Here is a 16,188-nt window from a genome sequence, read left to right on the forward strand (position 1 = left end):
TAATTTAAATCACTCTAATGATTTAGATGATGCGCATGTGTGTTGCCGGTCCGCTTGTGCAACTGTAAACAGAAAAAATTAAGACATGGATATTCATGATAATATGCAAACAGTCCCTTCGGATTTCATTGATGGAGTTGACAGCGAAGAAAATGAAGACAATGCAGAAGTGTGGGGGAGAATGTTTCCACTTGGATCAAGTTTTATTGCAGTCGGTAAAAAACATGCATAGAAAATCGTACATGTTTTTGTGTGTTTTTATTGACTCTGCCTCTGGTATATATGCATGGTTCATCATACCAAATGAGTAACAATAATTTTATTTTCATCTCTCAAAATGATTCCAATTATCTGAAATGGTTGGTTGTTTTACAAATAATAACTGCCACCATTAGGCTTATGCATAATTTTGTAATGGTTGATTTTAAAAACTAATCCTGAGATTATCACAGGAACATATATATTGACGGGACTTGACACTACCTGATTGTAGTCTATTTTATTGTCGTGCCATCGTAAATAAAGATACAAAAGTAACAATATGGAAACCGACATGTGTTTAAAACGGATTCACTATTATCCTAAAAAATTCTGATAATATCAATAAAATGTCATTCAAACTAGTTTTATAGTGATCTTAGTGAATCAAACTAGTATTCTGTCACTTCAAATTTGTTAAAATCGCAAGCAGATCACATACCTGTCAACCTGTGAAGATGAAAATGCAGGTCATGACCTGCATTGAAGAATCAAATCTCAGGTCATAACGCGTACAAACTTTTTCGAGCTGAATTTCAGTATTTATCAGTGTTCTCCCCAGGCCGTTTTAGCGTCACGGTACCGCGACGCTATATTTTTTCACCGTGATGCTATAATAATTCCCGCGACGCTATAATTATTTTGAAGATGCTATTTTACTTGTCCTCAATTTTGAACTTTCATCAATTATCGATTATGATCATAAAAATTACCTTTAATTGTAATCCCTTTAAGTCGGACACTAAAGGCAATTAAGAGATTTAATAGCTAGGTGTTAATTGCCCTCAGGGTGATAACTGTTTGGATGCGAATATCCCAAGCTGACACTTGAGACACGACTAATACCACGTGTCTGCAATAACCAATTTCGACATGGAAAAATGCAATCACAAAACAATTTGAAATCTACGGTTTGTATTACGAAACTTCAAAGATTGAAACGATTTTTTTTTTTTTAAAAAAAGGTCGTTTATTTGTGCAACTCTCCAAAAATTACTTTCTTTCTCTTCCGGTATTACGAGAGCGAGAAATTTGGTTTAGAGCTAAAATAAGTTTAATACTTCTTTAAAAAGTTATCATAATTGGCTTAAGTTTATGTTTAATCCATTTAATGCATTAAAAGCGTCTTATTCATTCACAATCTCTTGTCAAACAATGTTTATTCTCAGACTCATTTTCGTAAATTTTTCTACGGCCGCCATTGCACATTTTTGTGTAAATTACGGATCGGAACCGGAACAGATATGACAAAAATCCGCATTTCACGATAATGATAACAGATGGACAATAGACAGAAAAAATATACCAAGAGAGAAAACTACGCTTTAACAGACTATTTGTTAGATAACTTTGTTAAAAATACATATCATTTTAATGTAAAAATAAGAAACAACTGGAACTAATTCATTAAGTGCCATGAAACAATGAATTTCATAAACATGATAAAAAAAAGTTTTTAAATTGATTTTTTTTTGCTACTTTTGCTACTTTATCTTTACTTATATACTCTAAAAAATAGTTAATTTTGTGTACAAGATATTTAGTTTTGTATATATACAGGTTGATCTATAATGAACCATTCATTCATTTGACTTATTGTTGGGTAACTGAAACCACATATTTATTTTTATTTGGCACAAGAGGAAAAAAATAATTCTGTAACTATAAATGAATAAAGAAAACATAAACTGAAACAACTGTTTTTGTGGTTATAGTTTAATTGTATTCTCAGTTATGAATTGAACAATATAAACTAAAACATATTAAAGAAATAGAGCATCAACGCGACGCGACAAACGAAATTAAAAAAAATACAGTTATTTTTAATTACGCGAAATGTGATGCTATCCAAAATTTCTGGGGAGAACACTGTTTATGGTACATTTTCTTATAATGTATATCAAAGATACCAAAACATCAATGCATGTTCACTTTGTTAAGTCATTTAAATCTTATTAAATATTATTTCATTGCACTTTTAAAGATTTTTATAAATTTGTGTAACTCAGTCTTATGTGCTTTACTTTTTGAGAAAAAACACTACATTCATCAAACAGGTATCGGGATCGTTCGCCCTGATTACATGTTCGCCCTAGGTTCGTTCGCACTGAGTTTGTTCGCCCTGATAGTCCGTTCGCCCTGGGTTCGTTCGCCCTATATTCATTAATGATATGTATATATTACATTAATGAACGATATATATATATATATATATATATATTGAAAATTATCATATGTATATCTATTAAAAGTTCAATACAGAATATTTGCCAAAATTTTGATTGCTGATAAGGTATCATTTGAAATCTTTGATATCACTGATTGTTATATGAATTGTCTTTGATGGATTAATAATGAAAATAACATTTTTCTCAAATAAAATAGTAAGCTTGGATGGGTAAAAACACTGATGACAAGTGATCAATGTACAGCAGTGTGACTGTGTTTTTGGTATTTGTTTCACTAATAGTAATTCAAATTAGTGCTTTTAAATATTCGTTTAGGAAATAAAGGTGTGCGAAGTACAGTTCGGAATTGATCTTAATTGTTATAACTGTTACTGAATATTTTTATATTGTTAACATATATCAATAAAGTTAAATATAGACTTAGTCTTTAGTTGTTTTATGTCAAATACTTTGTAGTCTTTGAATACACAGAAACTTATCCTCGTAGCAGCAAGACAACAACTTAGTCTTCAGTTGTTTCACATTTTAAAATACAATCACGGTAGTGCTGAAATTCCGAGAAACTTATTTTCTATGATAGCAGTACCACAGAATATACATCATAAATAAATATTCGGTGAATGTAAACTTCAACATATTCAATTACATACAAATAATTTAGTCTTCAGTTGTTTTACATTTAAAAATACAATGTAGTGCTGAAATTCACAGAAACTTAAATTTCCTAGTAACGTAATAACATACAGATACAAACTTAGTCCTCAAGGCAATACCTTGAAGCCACAATATCTTGTAGTCCTGAAATGTACAGAAACTTATAACCTAGTCCTAGTAGCAGCTAGCTAGCTATAAACAACATGATACATCGTAAATTTTCGGCCAAATTTAAGACTGACTTCAACACATTCAATTATATACACACAACGCAACACTATACTAAAAAATAAAAACAGGGCGAACGGACTCAAGGCGAACAGGTATTAGGGCGAACAGAAACTAGGGCGAACCAGAATCAGGGCGGACGGACCCGGATTCCATCAAACACTAGAATTTAATGTAATTCTTAAATGTTTGAGACTTTTGACTATGTAGCCTTTAACCATAATATTTTTCATTGAATAAGGAAATTAGACTATGATAAAATATAATAATACAGTTAAAAGAAGTATAAATGTAAAAAATAATTTTCAACTTTTTAAAAAAAATTGTATAAAGGTATAAAAATAATGTATTTGAATTATATATTTTTATGATTTAATCTTTTTCACCCATAAAACGTAAATATAAGGAATAATTTTGAATGGTGACAAATAAGGGGAAGTAACTCTAGTTCAGTTTGTAAACCCTTGGTGCAATTTATTTACGACCTAAAGCTAAGGTAATTGGTGTTAATTAACAGTGTGTTTGACACCAAAGCTGTCAAGTGAAGCCATGCACTTAATGGGTCACTTAATTTGACAGTTTACATAGCTAGATGAACTTCCTGTTCTTGGAAGAATTATGAATTTGCCGGTATTTCAAAGGAATATTACTTATGAAATCAATCTCAAGGCTAAGAAATAGGGGTGAAATCGGGTCATTTTTGGAATTCCCAGGTTATTTCAATGACCCGGCGGGTGTTCCGGGTGATCCCTCAGAATTGTGAAAATCTCGGGTCACACCCGCAGAATACGGGTCAGTTGACAGGTATGAGTTCATCAGAGAACTGTGCAGAATGCAAACAAGGTAATAAAAAAATGGCGGTCATTGCCGTGATAATTTACAATTTCCCAAAATATTTAGTCCGAGATTACTCTGATGTCCAACGGCTGTTTTGCCAGACAACCTGGGGCCGTCGGACGTCAGAGCTCTTCCCATATCAAAAAGTGGATATTTGCCCAACCAAAATAGATGCGCTGCTTCGTCGCTTCTGGTGCCGACTGGCGGCCTTGGAATTATATAAATCGGGCATCAATCTGTTCATTTTTCATTTATCTCTCCATTTATGTAAGTTTCACCTACCTGCCGAAATCGATGGGTCACTGTGAAAACAGTCTAATTATGAGAAAATAAAGGTTGGCAGGTAGGTGAAACTTACATAAATGAAGAGATAATGAAAAAATGAACAGATTGATGCCCGATTTATATAATTTCAAGGCCGTCAGTCGGCACCAGAAGCGACGAAGCAGCGCATCTATTTTGGGTGGGCAAATATCCACTTTTTGATATGGGACGAGCTCTGACGTCCCACGGCCCCAGCTTGTCTGGCAAAACAGCCGTTGGACGTCAGAGTAATCTCGGACTACAAAATATTATAAAACACTTCACATCAAATAAATCAAACTTATTTTAGTAAATTTATATGACAAAATATATCTTCTAAATGATAAAACTTGTTTTTATTTACGATTATAGAGTTATGTGGTTTATTTATTGAGCAGTTCCAATAGTTGATCAGTCAGACGCTACCAAAATCCATAAATCTCGGGAGGTCTCGGGGAGTCCGAGATTTTTTCAATTTTACACTGAAAAGCGTATCAAATTCATTTCCCGTTAGGTATACTGTTCCCAGATTATCATCAGTGGCAGATCCAGAACTTTTCATAAGGGGGGCCTGCTGACTGACCTAAAGGGGGGGGGGGCTTGCTCCAGTCATGCTTCAGTGATGTCCTATATATAATCAACCAAATTTTTCCCAAGAAAAGGGAGGGGGCCTGCTTTAGTCATGCTTCAGTGATTCCCTATATAATCAACCAAATTTTTCCCATGAAAGAGGGGGGCTGATTTGGGTACATCTGTCAAAAGTGTCACTTGCACTAATATTCATAAAATTTCCGATTCTTGGCGTATTTTGACAACAAACACGATCAGTAGTTATACATTTATGCCTTCAGGTTTACCCTGTTTGTCAATGTTTCAGTCCTCATAACTCCGTGTTTCAGACCTCGAAGGAAAGCCCACCCCTCCAAAAACCCAATTTTGTCCTATTTCAATTTTTGAAGTTTGTATTTGAGCTCAAAATGAACATTAAAAGTCAGAACCATGACAATCAATAGTGTAAGATTGAGGAAACATGCATTCATTTCTAATTAAATGGCATTAGGCCAATTAAAATTAATTGATAGATTTTCATCCCCGCCCGCCCCTCTGAAATCGTCCCGCCCCGATTTTTTTTATTTTGAAAAATTGACGATTTCCGGATTTGTTCATCTCCGTTTCCAGTAACCGCCAAAAATTTTGTTTCCTTCCAAACTTCCTATTTCAAATTTCGTATTACTTCGAGTATTTAAAAAATATATTGTGCAGCTCTATGATGAGAAAATCGTCTACCGAGAATAGAGATTGATTTCAAGAAGGGCATGAAATAATCGGGTTACAAGTAATACGCTGTGTCCAATATGGCAAATCGCGGCATGACACAAATTTTTGTGATTTAGAAAACCATTGATTTTTTTATTGATAAAATGACTTTGTGGCAGGAATTTAGGACTGTGAATTATACCCAAAGAGCACGAATCGTGGAACACATTCGTACAAAACCATAACTGTATAAATAAAATGACAGTATAATTGAGTTCAAAAAGTCGGCAAATATACACTTAGATTTACCCATGGCTTGTTTTGTTGACAAACAGCACACACACCTTCTGTCCCAATACCCTCAATAGAGCCATTAGACATCTTCTCCTTTTTGGTTAAGTTCATGTTTTACATATTAATTATATTTGCATCTATAAGAATCATAAAAGCACCAACTCTTTCGTTTTCAAAACGGTTTCATTTTATTCTGAACTCATAATTCTTTAGTTGCATATTTGTTTCATTTTATGTAGACAAAAAATGGTCGCTTAAAAAGACACTAAATTTGTTGAAGGTAGTCCAACTGAAGAGAGCATTCTTCTTTTATGTTTTTGCTGTTTAGGTTTCTAAAGCAGCAATTACATGTAGAACAGTGGTTGCCAATTAGAGATTTTTATTCATGTTAAGATTTGAAATATTATGTACGATTCCTTATATATGTATATACATAATATAAGCTTATTATTACACTTGCATATTTGAAGAACACGTCACAAGAGGGTTTCATAAGAAATAAAAATTAAAAAATAAAATCCTCCCACCCGCCCCATTTTTTTAAAAAATTTGGATGAAAATCTACTAATTAATTTTAGTTGGCCTTACGATGACCTCCAAATGTTTGGAGTGCCATTGGTGCCAAATAACGGTGGTCTGGGTATGGCCTTAATATTACGGGCCCCGTATGGCAAGGGTTAATAAATTGAAATTATTATTATTTTTTTTATTGATTTTTCTACTGTAATTGGGGACTTTGCCGCCATATTATATGTAGTGTTCAGTAAGTTGCATAAATGCATCTAAGACTACAGACTACACGTTGGTAATCTCTTAAAAGCCATTATCAAATAGTATTGTGTAGATAATCAGGTATTGCATCTATATTTGTACCAAATTAAACTTGTCATACATTTACTTTTTATACTGACCACTGGACTAGAAAAAAGTTGTTTTGTTAAGCCTGTTTTAATTAATTTTATTGGTTTAGTAAGTAGTAATCTCTTGGTCATGCTTGTTAGCCTTGTTTGTTCCACATTTTCCAATTTTTAACCAGATTTTTGTGTCAAAAGTGTCGGTTATTGATTTGGGGATGTACGGTGGGCGGCAACCAAATGTTGTCCGTGCATTTACTCATGAAGCGTTCAACAAATCATTTTAATATGTTGTTACTGACAACAAAATGGAGGTCAAGTTAAATAATGACGATTTTGACTTTTACCGTTCAGGAGTTACGGTTCTTGAAAGTTTAAAAAATGTCGTGTCCGTGCATTTCTCATGAACCAGTCAACCAAACCTTTTAAAATTTTAATATGTTGTTATTGACAACAAAATGGAGGTCAAGTTCAGTAATGTTGATTTTGACTTTTACCGTTCAGGAGTTACGGTTCTTGAAAGTTTAAAAAACCATACAATTCATTCATTTTTTTAGATATTTTCAAAATCCTAGGTAGGTGGACTTAGTAATTTTTTCTTACTTTATGCATTAAGGGCACACAGTTTGTCCTGCTAGAGGGTCATTTTCTATCTAGTTTATATGTTGTTATTGTTGACAACATGGAAGTCAAGTTTGATATTGATAATCATAAATTTTACCTATTAGGAGTTTTGGTCCTTGTAATATTGATAAATGCCAGAACACAAATAAATGTTAAAGAATCCGGTTTACTGTCATTTTGACAGCTCTTGTATTAGTTCAAATAGAAAGAAAATGTATAAAGTTCTTTTTTTTCAGATTTAACAAAAGAGGAATACTGCTTTGGACGTGGAGAGAACTGTGATATTCCTTTTAACACGGCAAATGCTAAAAAACACCAGTGTTTCCAGGCCTATAGTAAAGTACATTTCAAACTGATTCGGGTAAGATATACCTGCAGCCGAACACTTTAAAATGATTTATGTGTAGGAATCACCAACATTTCAATAATAGTGATAATGAAAGTAAATATAAAAAAGAAGATGGGGTATGATTCCCAATGAGACAACTCTTTACAAGAGACCAAAGGACACAAAAATTGTACACTGATAGGTCAATGTATGGCCTTCCATAATGACCAAAGTCTATACCACATTTTAAACTGATTCAGGTAAGAAACATCAGTGTTTCAAGGACGCCTCTGGGTGTGGGAATTTCTCGCTACATTGAAGACCTGTTGGTGACCTTCTGCTGTTGTTTTTTCTATGGTCGAGATGTTGTCTCTTGATCACATTCCCCATTTCCATTCTCAATTTTAATAAGTACATTTTAAACTTACAAGTTACATGACTAAGTGGGATAAGAAACACATGAGTATAGTATAGTACATTTTAAACTGATACAGATGAAAAACACCACTGTTTCTAGGCCCATAGTATTGTACATTTTAAACTGATACAGATAAAAAAAAAAAACAGTGTTTCCGAGTCTATAGTACAGTAGATTTTGAACTGATACAGATAAAAAAAAAAACACCAGTGTTTCCAGGCCTACAGTATAGTACATTTTAAACTGGTCAGCCAGATGAATACATGTAATCATGACATTCCTATGTTGGATAATCAGGAAGTCTGTAACATATTGATCATGTTCATCAGGTTGGAATATTATGATTACCTAAAAAAAGATATAACAAAAAATACCAAATTCAGAGGAACATTTTAAATGGAAAGTCCATTAGTAAATGGCAAAATCAAAAGCTCAAACACATCAAACAAATTGATAACAACTGTCATATTCCTGACTTAGTTCAGGCATTTTCTTATGTAGAAAATGGTGAATTGAACCTGCTTTATTGCTAGATAAACCTTTCACTTATATGCCAGTCCCATCAAATTACTTTATATTAAAAACGAAGTGTGAGCAAAACAAACTGACATAATTGGTAAAAATGACTAAAATAGGGATTCAGAAGTCATCATTGTGTTATATCTTGTAACTATAAAAACAACAAATATATCAACAACAAAAAAAAAAAAGATATTGACAAATTTATATATACCATTGAATGAGTGAGAAAGGCAAGGATTCAAAGATAGTTAATGAATATTGAATTTACTAATGAAGAATTGTATTATCCATCTTTTGTGATACAAATCACCCTCATTTTCATGATTTTTGCACTGTGTCTAAGTTGTTGTTTTATTTATATTGTAGAAAAAAACTAGTACTGGTGTTCATGTATTCTTGGAAGATTCAAGTAGTAATGGGACTTTTGTGAATGGGGAAAAAGTTGGTAAGACATTTAAAACACCCAATGACCTCATAAATTGTTAGACCAAAACAAATATATTCTATGTTTCTGGGTGTTAACCCAAAAGTAGAATGGTTTGTTTTGTTATTTATAGTGCATTTATTTTTCAAGTTCTGCAACATAATTTTTCAAACAAATATGCAAAGCAAATATTTGAAATAACTTGGCATTTCCTTCAAAGTTTTACTTTATTTTAATAATTTATGATGAATATCATTTAGTTCTTGAGATCAAAGGTTGTGAACTCTTATTAAAAAAAGCACCAAACCAGATTATTTATTTTCTCAATTGGACCTCAATTTAACATTCTGTTTAAGGGACTGTTAAGACAGATCACTTTTACAAATAGATTTTGGGAGAAAATTTAAAGTAAATTATTCAAGGCATGAAAAGAAAATTAGAATCTTACAAATTATTAAAAAAGTATGACTTATACAAATAAATTTAATATAACATTTTCAAGTAAAACTAAACATGTTATACCCTGACTGTATGTAATATACTGTTTTTGTCGAGCCTGCAACTTTTGTTGCAGAAAGCTCGACATAGGGATAGTGATCCGGCCGCGGCTACGGCGGCGGCGGCGGCGGTGTTAGCTAACTTCTTAAAAGCTTTATATTTTAGAAGTTGGAAGACCTGGATGCTTCATACTTTGTATATAGATGCCTCATGTTACGAAGTTTCCGTCAGTCACATGTCCAATGTCCTTGACCTCATTTTCATGGTTCAGTGACCACTTGAAAAAAAAGTTCAGATTTTTTGTAATGTTGAATTCTCTCTTATTATAAGTAATAGGATAACTATATTTGATATGTGCGTACCTTGAAAGGTCCTCATGTCTGTCAGACAGTTTTCACTTGACCTCGACCTCATTTCATGGATCAGTGAACAAGGTTAAGTTTTGGTGGTCAAGTCCATATCTCAGATACTACAAGCAATAGGGCTAGTATATTCGGTGTATGGAAGGACTGTAAGGTGTACATGTCCAGCTGGCAGGTGTCATCTGACCTTGACCTCATTTTCATGGTTCAGTGGTTATAGTTAAATTTTTGTGTTTTGGTCTGTTTTTCTCATACTATATGCAATAGGTCTACTATATTGTTGTATGGAATGATTGTAAGGTGTACCTATCTAGCGGGCAGATGTCATGTGACCTTGACCTCATTTTCATGGTTCAGTGGTCAAAGTTAAGTTTTTGAGTTTTGGTCTTTTTATCTAACACTATATGCCATAGGTCATTTATATTTGGTGTATGGAAATATTTTATGATCTTTATGTCAGTCCCGCAGGTTTTATTTGACCGTGACCTCATTTTCACGGTTCATTGCACAGTGTTAAGTTTTTGTGTTTTGGTCTGTTTTTCTTAAACTATAAGTAATAGGTCAACTATATATGTTGTATAGAAGCATTGTTAGCTGTACATATCTGCCTGGCATGGTTCATCTGACCTTGACCTCATTTTCAAAGTTCATTGGTCTTTGTTTAGTTATCTTGGTTAATGTTAAGTTTATGTGACAGTTGTATTAAAGCTTAGCTTTATACTTAGGACTATCAACATAATATCAATGATTAGTATAGAAGGCGAGACATTTCAGCGTGTGCACTCTTGTTCTATATATATGCTACATGTAACTTATCATATTCAGAGTGTATTACTACATATATTGATAAGAATTAAGGAATTTCACAAACGTTAATGTTTTCTTTTTAATTTCAGGTAAAGGGAACAAGCAGGTTTTATCCAATAATGATGAAATAGCTTTGGCATTGAAAAATAATAAAGGTATATATATGTATCTAGGGTTTCCCCTTGGTCAATTTCTTTTCCTTCACCTCTTTTACAGATATTGAGTATAATAAACACATAATAGCATGATTATGTTGAAAAGGAAAGCTAAGAAAATTGTGATTCAACTCATAACTTTCCAATACTATTTTTTGTCACATCCCCTTTGTATTGAATACACAGTATTTCTGTTATACCGAATAGCAGGTTATTTTCATTTGATTGTCATGGGTGTAATATTTCCCGATTTTCATTGAATAAGGTAAACAAAATATTTTGGCGGTTATTATTTTCGCAGATTCTGAAATTTTATCAATACATTTGCATGTGCACACTAAAATTGGCAGAAATTTATTTGAAGGAATTTGTTCTATCCGCAAAAATAAGTGAAAAATTTACACCACGCGAAAATAACTCGCTATACAGTATTTGATGGAAATACTTAACATGCTTAAACTAGTTACAATTGATTTTATAGACTTCAGTATGCAACATGTATTTGTTTTGAAATTTTGTTATATTTGGGAATGTATTTAATATACATATTTTTATTAAAGATACAATGAAAGGTAACAGTAACATGAGAAAATGGTCTGAATGAATATAAATTCTGCTTTTGTACATTTAATTGTAAAAATAATTGTTAAAGTTTTGTATTTGTTCTGTTTTAGCATTCATGTATCTTGATCTGAGTGTAGATGAAGAAGCCGGACTTCCAGATCTAATTAAAGAAAAATATACATTAACAAAAACACTAGGCAGGTATGTATTTAAAGGTTAATGGATCAATTCAGTAGGTTAGTTATATAAAGAAAATTATAAATCAAGACGACTCATTCACAAGATTAAGCACAAGCTTAAGGTTAGTTAATATTCTCAAAGACCATATAAATGCCTTCAATCAATATCACAGATTGAGCAAATTGCTAGGTAGATCAAGATGTGACACTGGAAGGGGAGCATTTTTATACGACCGCAAAATTTGAAAAAATTTTCGTCGTATATTGCTATCACGTTGGCGTCGTCGTCGTCGTCCGAATACTTTTAGTTTTCGCACTCTAACTTTTGTTTAAGTTAATAGAAATCTATGAAATTTTGACACAAGGTTTATGACCACAAAAGTACGGTTGGGATTGATTTTGGGAGTTTTGGTTTCAACAGTTTAGGAATTAGGGGCCAAAAAAGGGCCCAAATAAGCATTATTCTTGGTTTTCGCACAATAACTTTAGTTTAAGTAAATAGAAATCAATGAAATTTAAACACAATGTTAATGACTACAAAAGAAAGGTTGGTATTGATTTTGGGAGTTTAGGTCTCAACAGTTTAGGAATTAGGGGCCAAAAAGAGACCCAAATAAGCATTTTCTTGGTTTTCGCACCATAACGTTAGTATAAGTAAATAGAAATCTATGAAATTTAAACACAAGGTTTATGACCATAAAAGGAAGGTTGGTATTGATTTTGGGAGTTTTTGTCCCAACAGAATAAGGGGCCCAAAGGGTCTAAAATTAAACTTTGTTTGATTTCATCAAAATTCAATAATTAGGGTTCTTTGTTATGCCGAATCTAACTGTCATGACTGTGTATGTAGATTCTTAACTTTTGGTCCCGTTTTCAAATTGGTCTACATTAAGGTCCAAAGGGTCCAAAATTAAACTTAGTTTGATTTTGACAAAAAATGAATCAGTTAGGTTCTTTGATATGCTGAATCTAAAAATGTACTTAGATTCTTGATTATTGGCCCAGTTTTCAAGTTGGTCCAAATCGGGGTCCAAAATTAAACTTTGTTTGATTCCATCAAAAATTGAATAAATGGGGTTCTTTGATATACCAAATCTAACTGTGTATGTAGATTCATCATTTTTGGTCCTGTTTTCAAATTGGTCTACACTAAAGTCCAAAGGGTCCAAAATTAAACTTAGTCTGATTTTAACAAAAGTTGAAATCTTGGGGTTCTTTGATATGCTGAATCCAAAAATGTACTTAGATTTTTTATTATGGGCCCAGTTTTCAAGTTGGTCCAAATCAGGATCTAAAATTATTATATTAAGTATTGTGCAATAGCAAGTCTTTTCAATTGCACAGTATTGCGCAATGGCAAGAAATATCTAATTGCACAATATTGTGAAATAGCAATTTTTTTTAAATTAGAGTTATCTTTCTTTGTCCAGAATAGTAAGCAAGAAATATCTAATTGCAAAATATTGTGCAATAGCAAGATTTTTTTTTAATTGGAGTTATCTTTCTTTGTCCAGAATCAACTTAAATCTTTGTTATATACAATATACAATGTATATTCACTTTTTACTACCAACTGATAAATTAAAATAATCTTTACCATTCAGTGATAACAAGCAGTTTTTTTTACATCCTAATATTTTATGATGTATTTAAATGAGTAGTTATTGTTGCAAACTCCATTAGAAATTTTAATTGAGATTAGTTTTGGAATAAGGGAAAGGGGGATGTGATTAAAAAAATTGGGTTCAATTTTTCTCATTTGAAATTTCATAAATAAAAAAGAAAATTTCTTCAAACATTTTTTTGAGAGGATTAATATTCAACAGCATAGTGAATTGCTCTAAGAGAAAACAAAAATTTTAAGTTCATTAGAACACATTCATTCTGTGTATGAAACCTATGCTGTGTCAACTATTTAATCACAATCCAAATTTAGAGCTGAATCCAGCTTTAAAGTTGTGTCCATACTTGCCCCAACCGTTCAGGGTTCAACCTCTGCGGTCGTATAAAGCTACGCCCTGCGGAGCATCTGGTATAGATATAAGAAGATATGGCATGATTGCCAATTGGACAACTCTACAACCAAGTCATAATTTGTAAAAGTAAACCATTATTAGTTAAAGTACGGTCTTCAACACAGAGACTTGGCTCACACCTAACACTAAACAACAGGCTATAAAGGGCCCCCAAATGACTAGGATAAAACCATGTAAAGAGGTAACCAACAGTCTATATTAATCTGTATATAAAAAAAAACAAGAAACAATAAACACTTATCATTTGCTTAAGATTCTCCAGTTTGTACCATCTGATAAAAAAAACAAGACATCTGGAGGTCAACATACATTAATTGAAAAACAGTAATGATGAACAGGTGTTTATACAGCTATAAATTGTTTGAAATTAAAAAAAAATAATAAACAGAGACTATCAAACATCTGCTCAATTTCAACTTCTGTAAATAATAAAATATTAATAGAAATAAAATAGTGAACTGTATAGTGTAAATTCAGTACAATTAAATAGTTTTTAAAATAATAATTAGTTGTAGATACAGAATATTGAATTCATGCATCTGTTTATTAGGCCAATTAAAATTAATTGATAGATTTTCATCCCCGCCTGCCCCTCTGAAATCTTCCCGCCCCGATTTTTTTTATTTTTGAAAAAAAATACGATTTCCGGATTTTGTTCATTTCCGTTACCGGTAACCGTCGATAATTCCGTTTCATTTAAAACTTTCTGTTTCAAATTTCGGTTTTCGTGTTTCTTACTAAATGATTAAGTCGATATATTTTGCTGATCTATGATAACAACATAATTTACCGAGAATATAGATTGATTACGAGAAGGTCGTGAAACATTCGGGTTACGGGTAATGCGCTGTGTTCAAGAAATTGTTTGTGAGTAAAACACCTTGGATTTTTCTTATTTGTACAATGACTTTGTGTCAAGAAATTTGGACTGTGAATGAAACCCAAAAGCTTTAAAATCATGGAACACATTGATACAAAAAACGTGACTGGACTAAAGAAATTGACACAAGCATGATTGAACTTGCTAGCTTGGTGGCCGTATATATTGAGTTCAGAAAGTCGACAAACATACGCATTTCAGGCTAATTTAATAATTTATAGCAAGCCCTTAGATTTAGATCTAGCCATGCCTTTCGTTTTTTTGTAGACAAACAGCAAACATCCTCTGTCCCAATACCCACGACTCTATCGTCTAACAACATTATTTTCCACATTGTAATTATATTTGCATATTAAGGACCAACCCTATTATTTTAACAGTTTGAGTTTTCATTTTATTCTGTACTTATCATACTTGTGTTGCATACCACTGCATTTGCCTCATTTTATTAGAACAACAAAAAATTGCTCAGAACGCTAAATAAATTTACACCCCAAGGGTTACTGGGGTTTAGAAATATGGTCACTTGGTCTTCTCCCCACCGGCAGTAAAACGCTTGATGAAGTGGGGCGTCCGTTTGGCTGTGCGGGATGTATAAAGTTCGTAGTCACGTCCGGTCAGAAAGGGGACGTTAAATCCGATGCCTCATGTAAAGAGAGTGCCACGCTCTTTGCACATTAAGAACCCTTGCAACAACTTTTTGAGGGGTCCGTAGGTGGCCTGTTGCAAGGCAAAATTTCTGTCCCTATCCAATATACCATCATTTTTCAGTGGCAGTCCAAATTTCCCCGACCATCATCCTAGATGGTCTCTATTACAACAACCTACCTATTGTATTTATTGTGAACTTGTTCTCGTCCTGAATATGCATGAAATATTTGCCACTGGACGTTAAGCAACCAACAATCAATCAATCTAAATAAATTTGGTGTAAGTCGTCCAACTGAAGAGAGCATTTCTCCACGTTTCTGCTGTTTACTATAAAATAGGTTTCTAAAGCGGCAATTACATGTAGAACAGTGGTTGCCAATCAGAGATATGTATTTACGAATTTGTAAAAGTGGCACCAGCATATGGAGTATATGTGTCTCAATTGATACTCTAGCTCAAAGTACGTTGATTTTGTTGAAAGAGGAATGCTGCTTTCTCAAAAGTTGCTAAGACAGGTCTTATAGGGCTATGAATCAATCAAATTAAGGTCATCACTGGAGAAATTTTATTGTCACCATCATGATATCTGATATTCTTCTTCAGTCATAATAACCTTCCATCATTACTAAAAAGAAATAACACGACCGGTGCCGTATACTTTGCAGAAAATGCTTACCCTTCCGGAGCACCTGGTTTCATTTCCAGTTTTTAGTGCAGTTGTTTCTTATTTATTATTTGTAACTGCTAATTTAAATGTCTTTTGGTTTTATGAGTCTTTGTTTACTCCTTGGTTTTAATTGTTATTGTCTTATACACTATACCTTATGCATGTACATGTATTTACATGATACAAGCTTATTATTACA

The 16,188-nt window shown here is 32.8% G+C and overlaps 1 protein-coding gene across 1 annotated transcript in view; it reads left to right on the plus strand.

Annotated features, from left to right (window-relative positions):
- Window positions 1-28: 28 nt before the first annotated feature.
- The window catches only part of LOC143076600 (serine/threonine-protein kinase Chk2-like), a 44,933-nt gene continuing 28,773 nt past the window's right edge, over window positions 29-16,188 (plus strand). The window contains exons 1-5 of the mRNA XM_076252418.1: window positions 29-215; window positions 7,735-7,859; window positions 9,133-9,211; window positions 10,947-11,012; window positions 11,687-11,777. Of these exons, the coding sequence (XP_076108533.1) occupies window positions 86-215; window positions 7,735-7,859; window positions 9,133-9,211; window positions 10,947-11,012; window positions 11,687-11,777 (491 nt within the window). The 5' untranslated portion in view covers window positions 29-85. The remainder of the gene's footprint in view (window positions 216-7,734; window positions 7,860-9,132; window positions 9,212-10,946; window positions 11,013-11,686; window positions 11,778-16,188) is intronic.

The sequence above is a fragment of the Mytilus galloprovincialis genome, chromosome 5, assembly GCF_965363235.1.
Source record: "Mytilus galloprovincialis chromosome 5, xbMytGall1.hap1.1, whole genome shotgun sequence".
Lineage (NCBI taxonomy): Eukaryota > Metazoa > Mollusca > Bivalvia > Mytilida > Mytilidae > Mytilus > Mytilus galloprovincialis.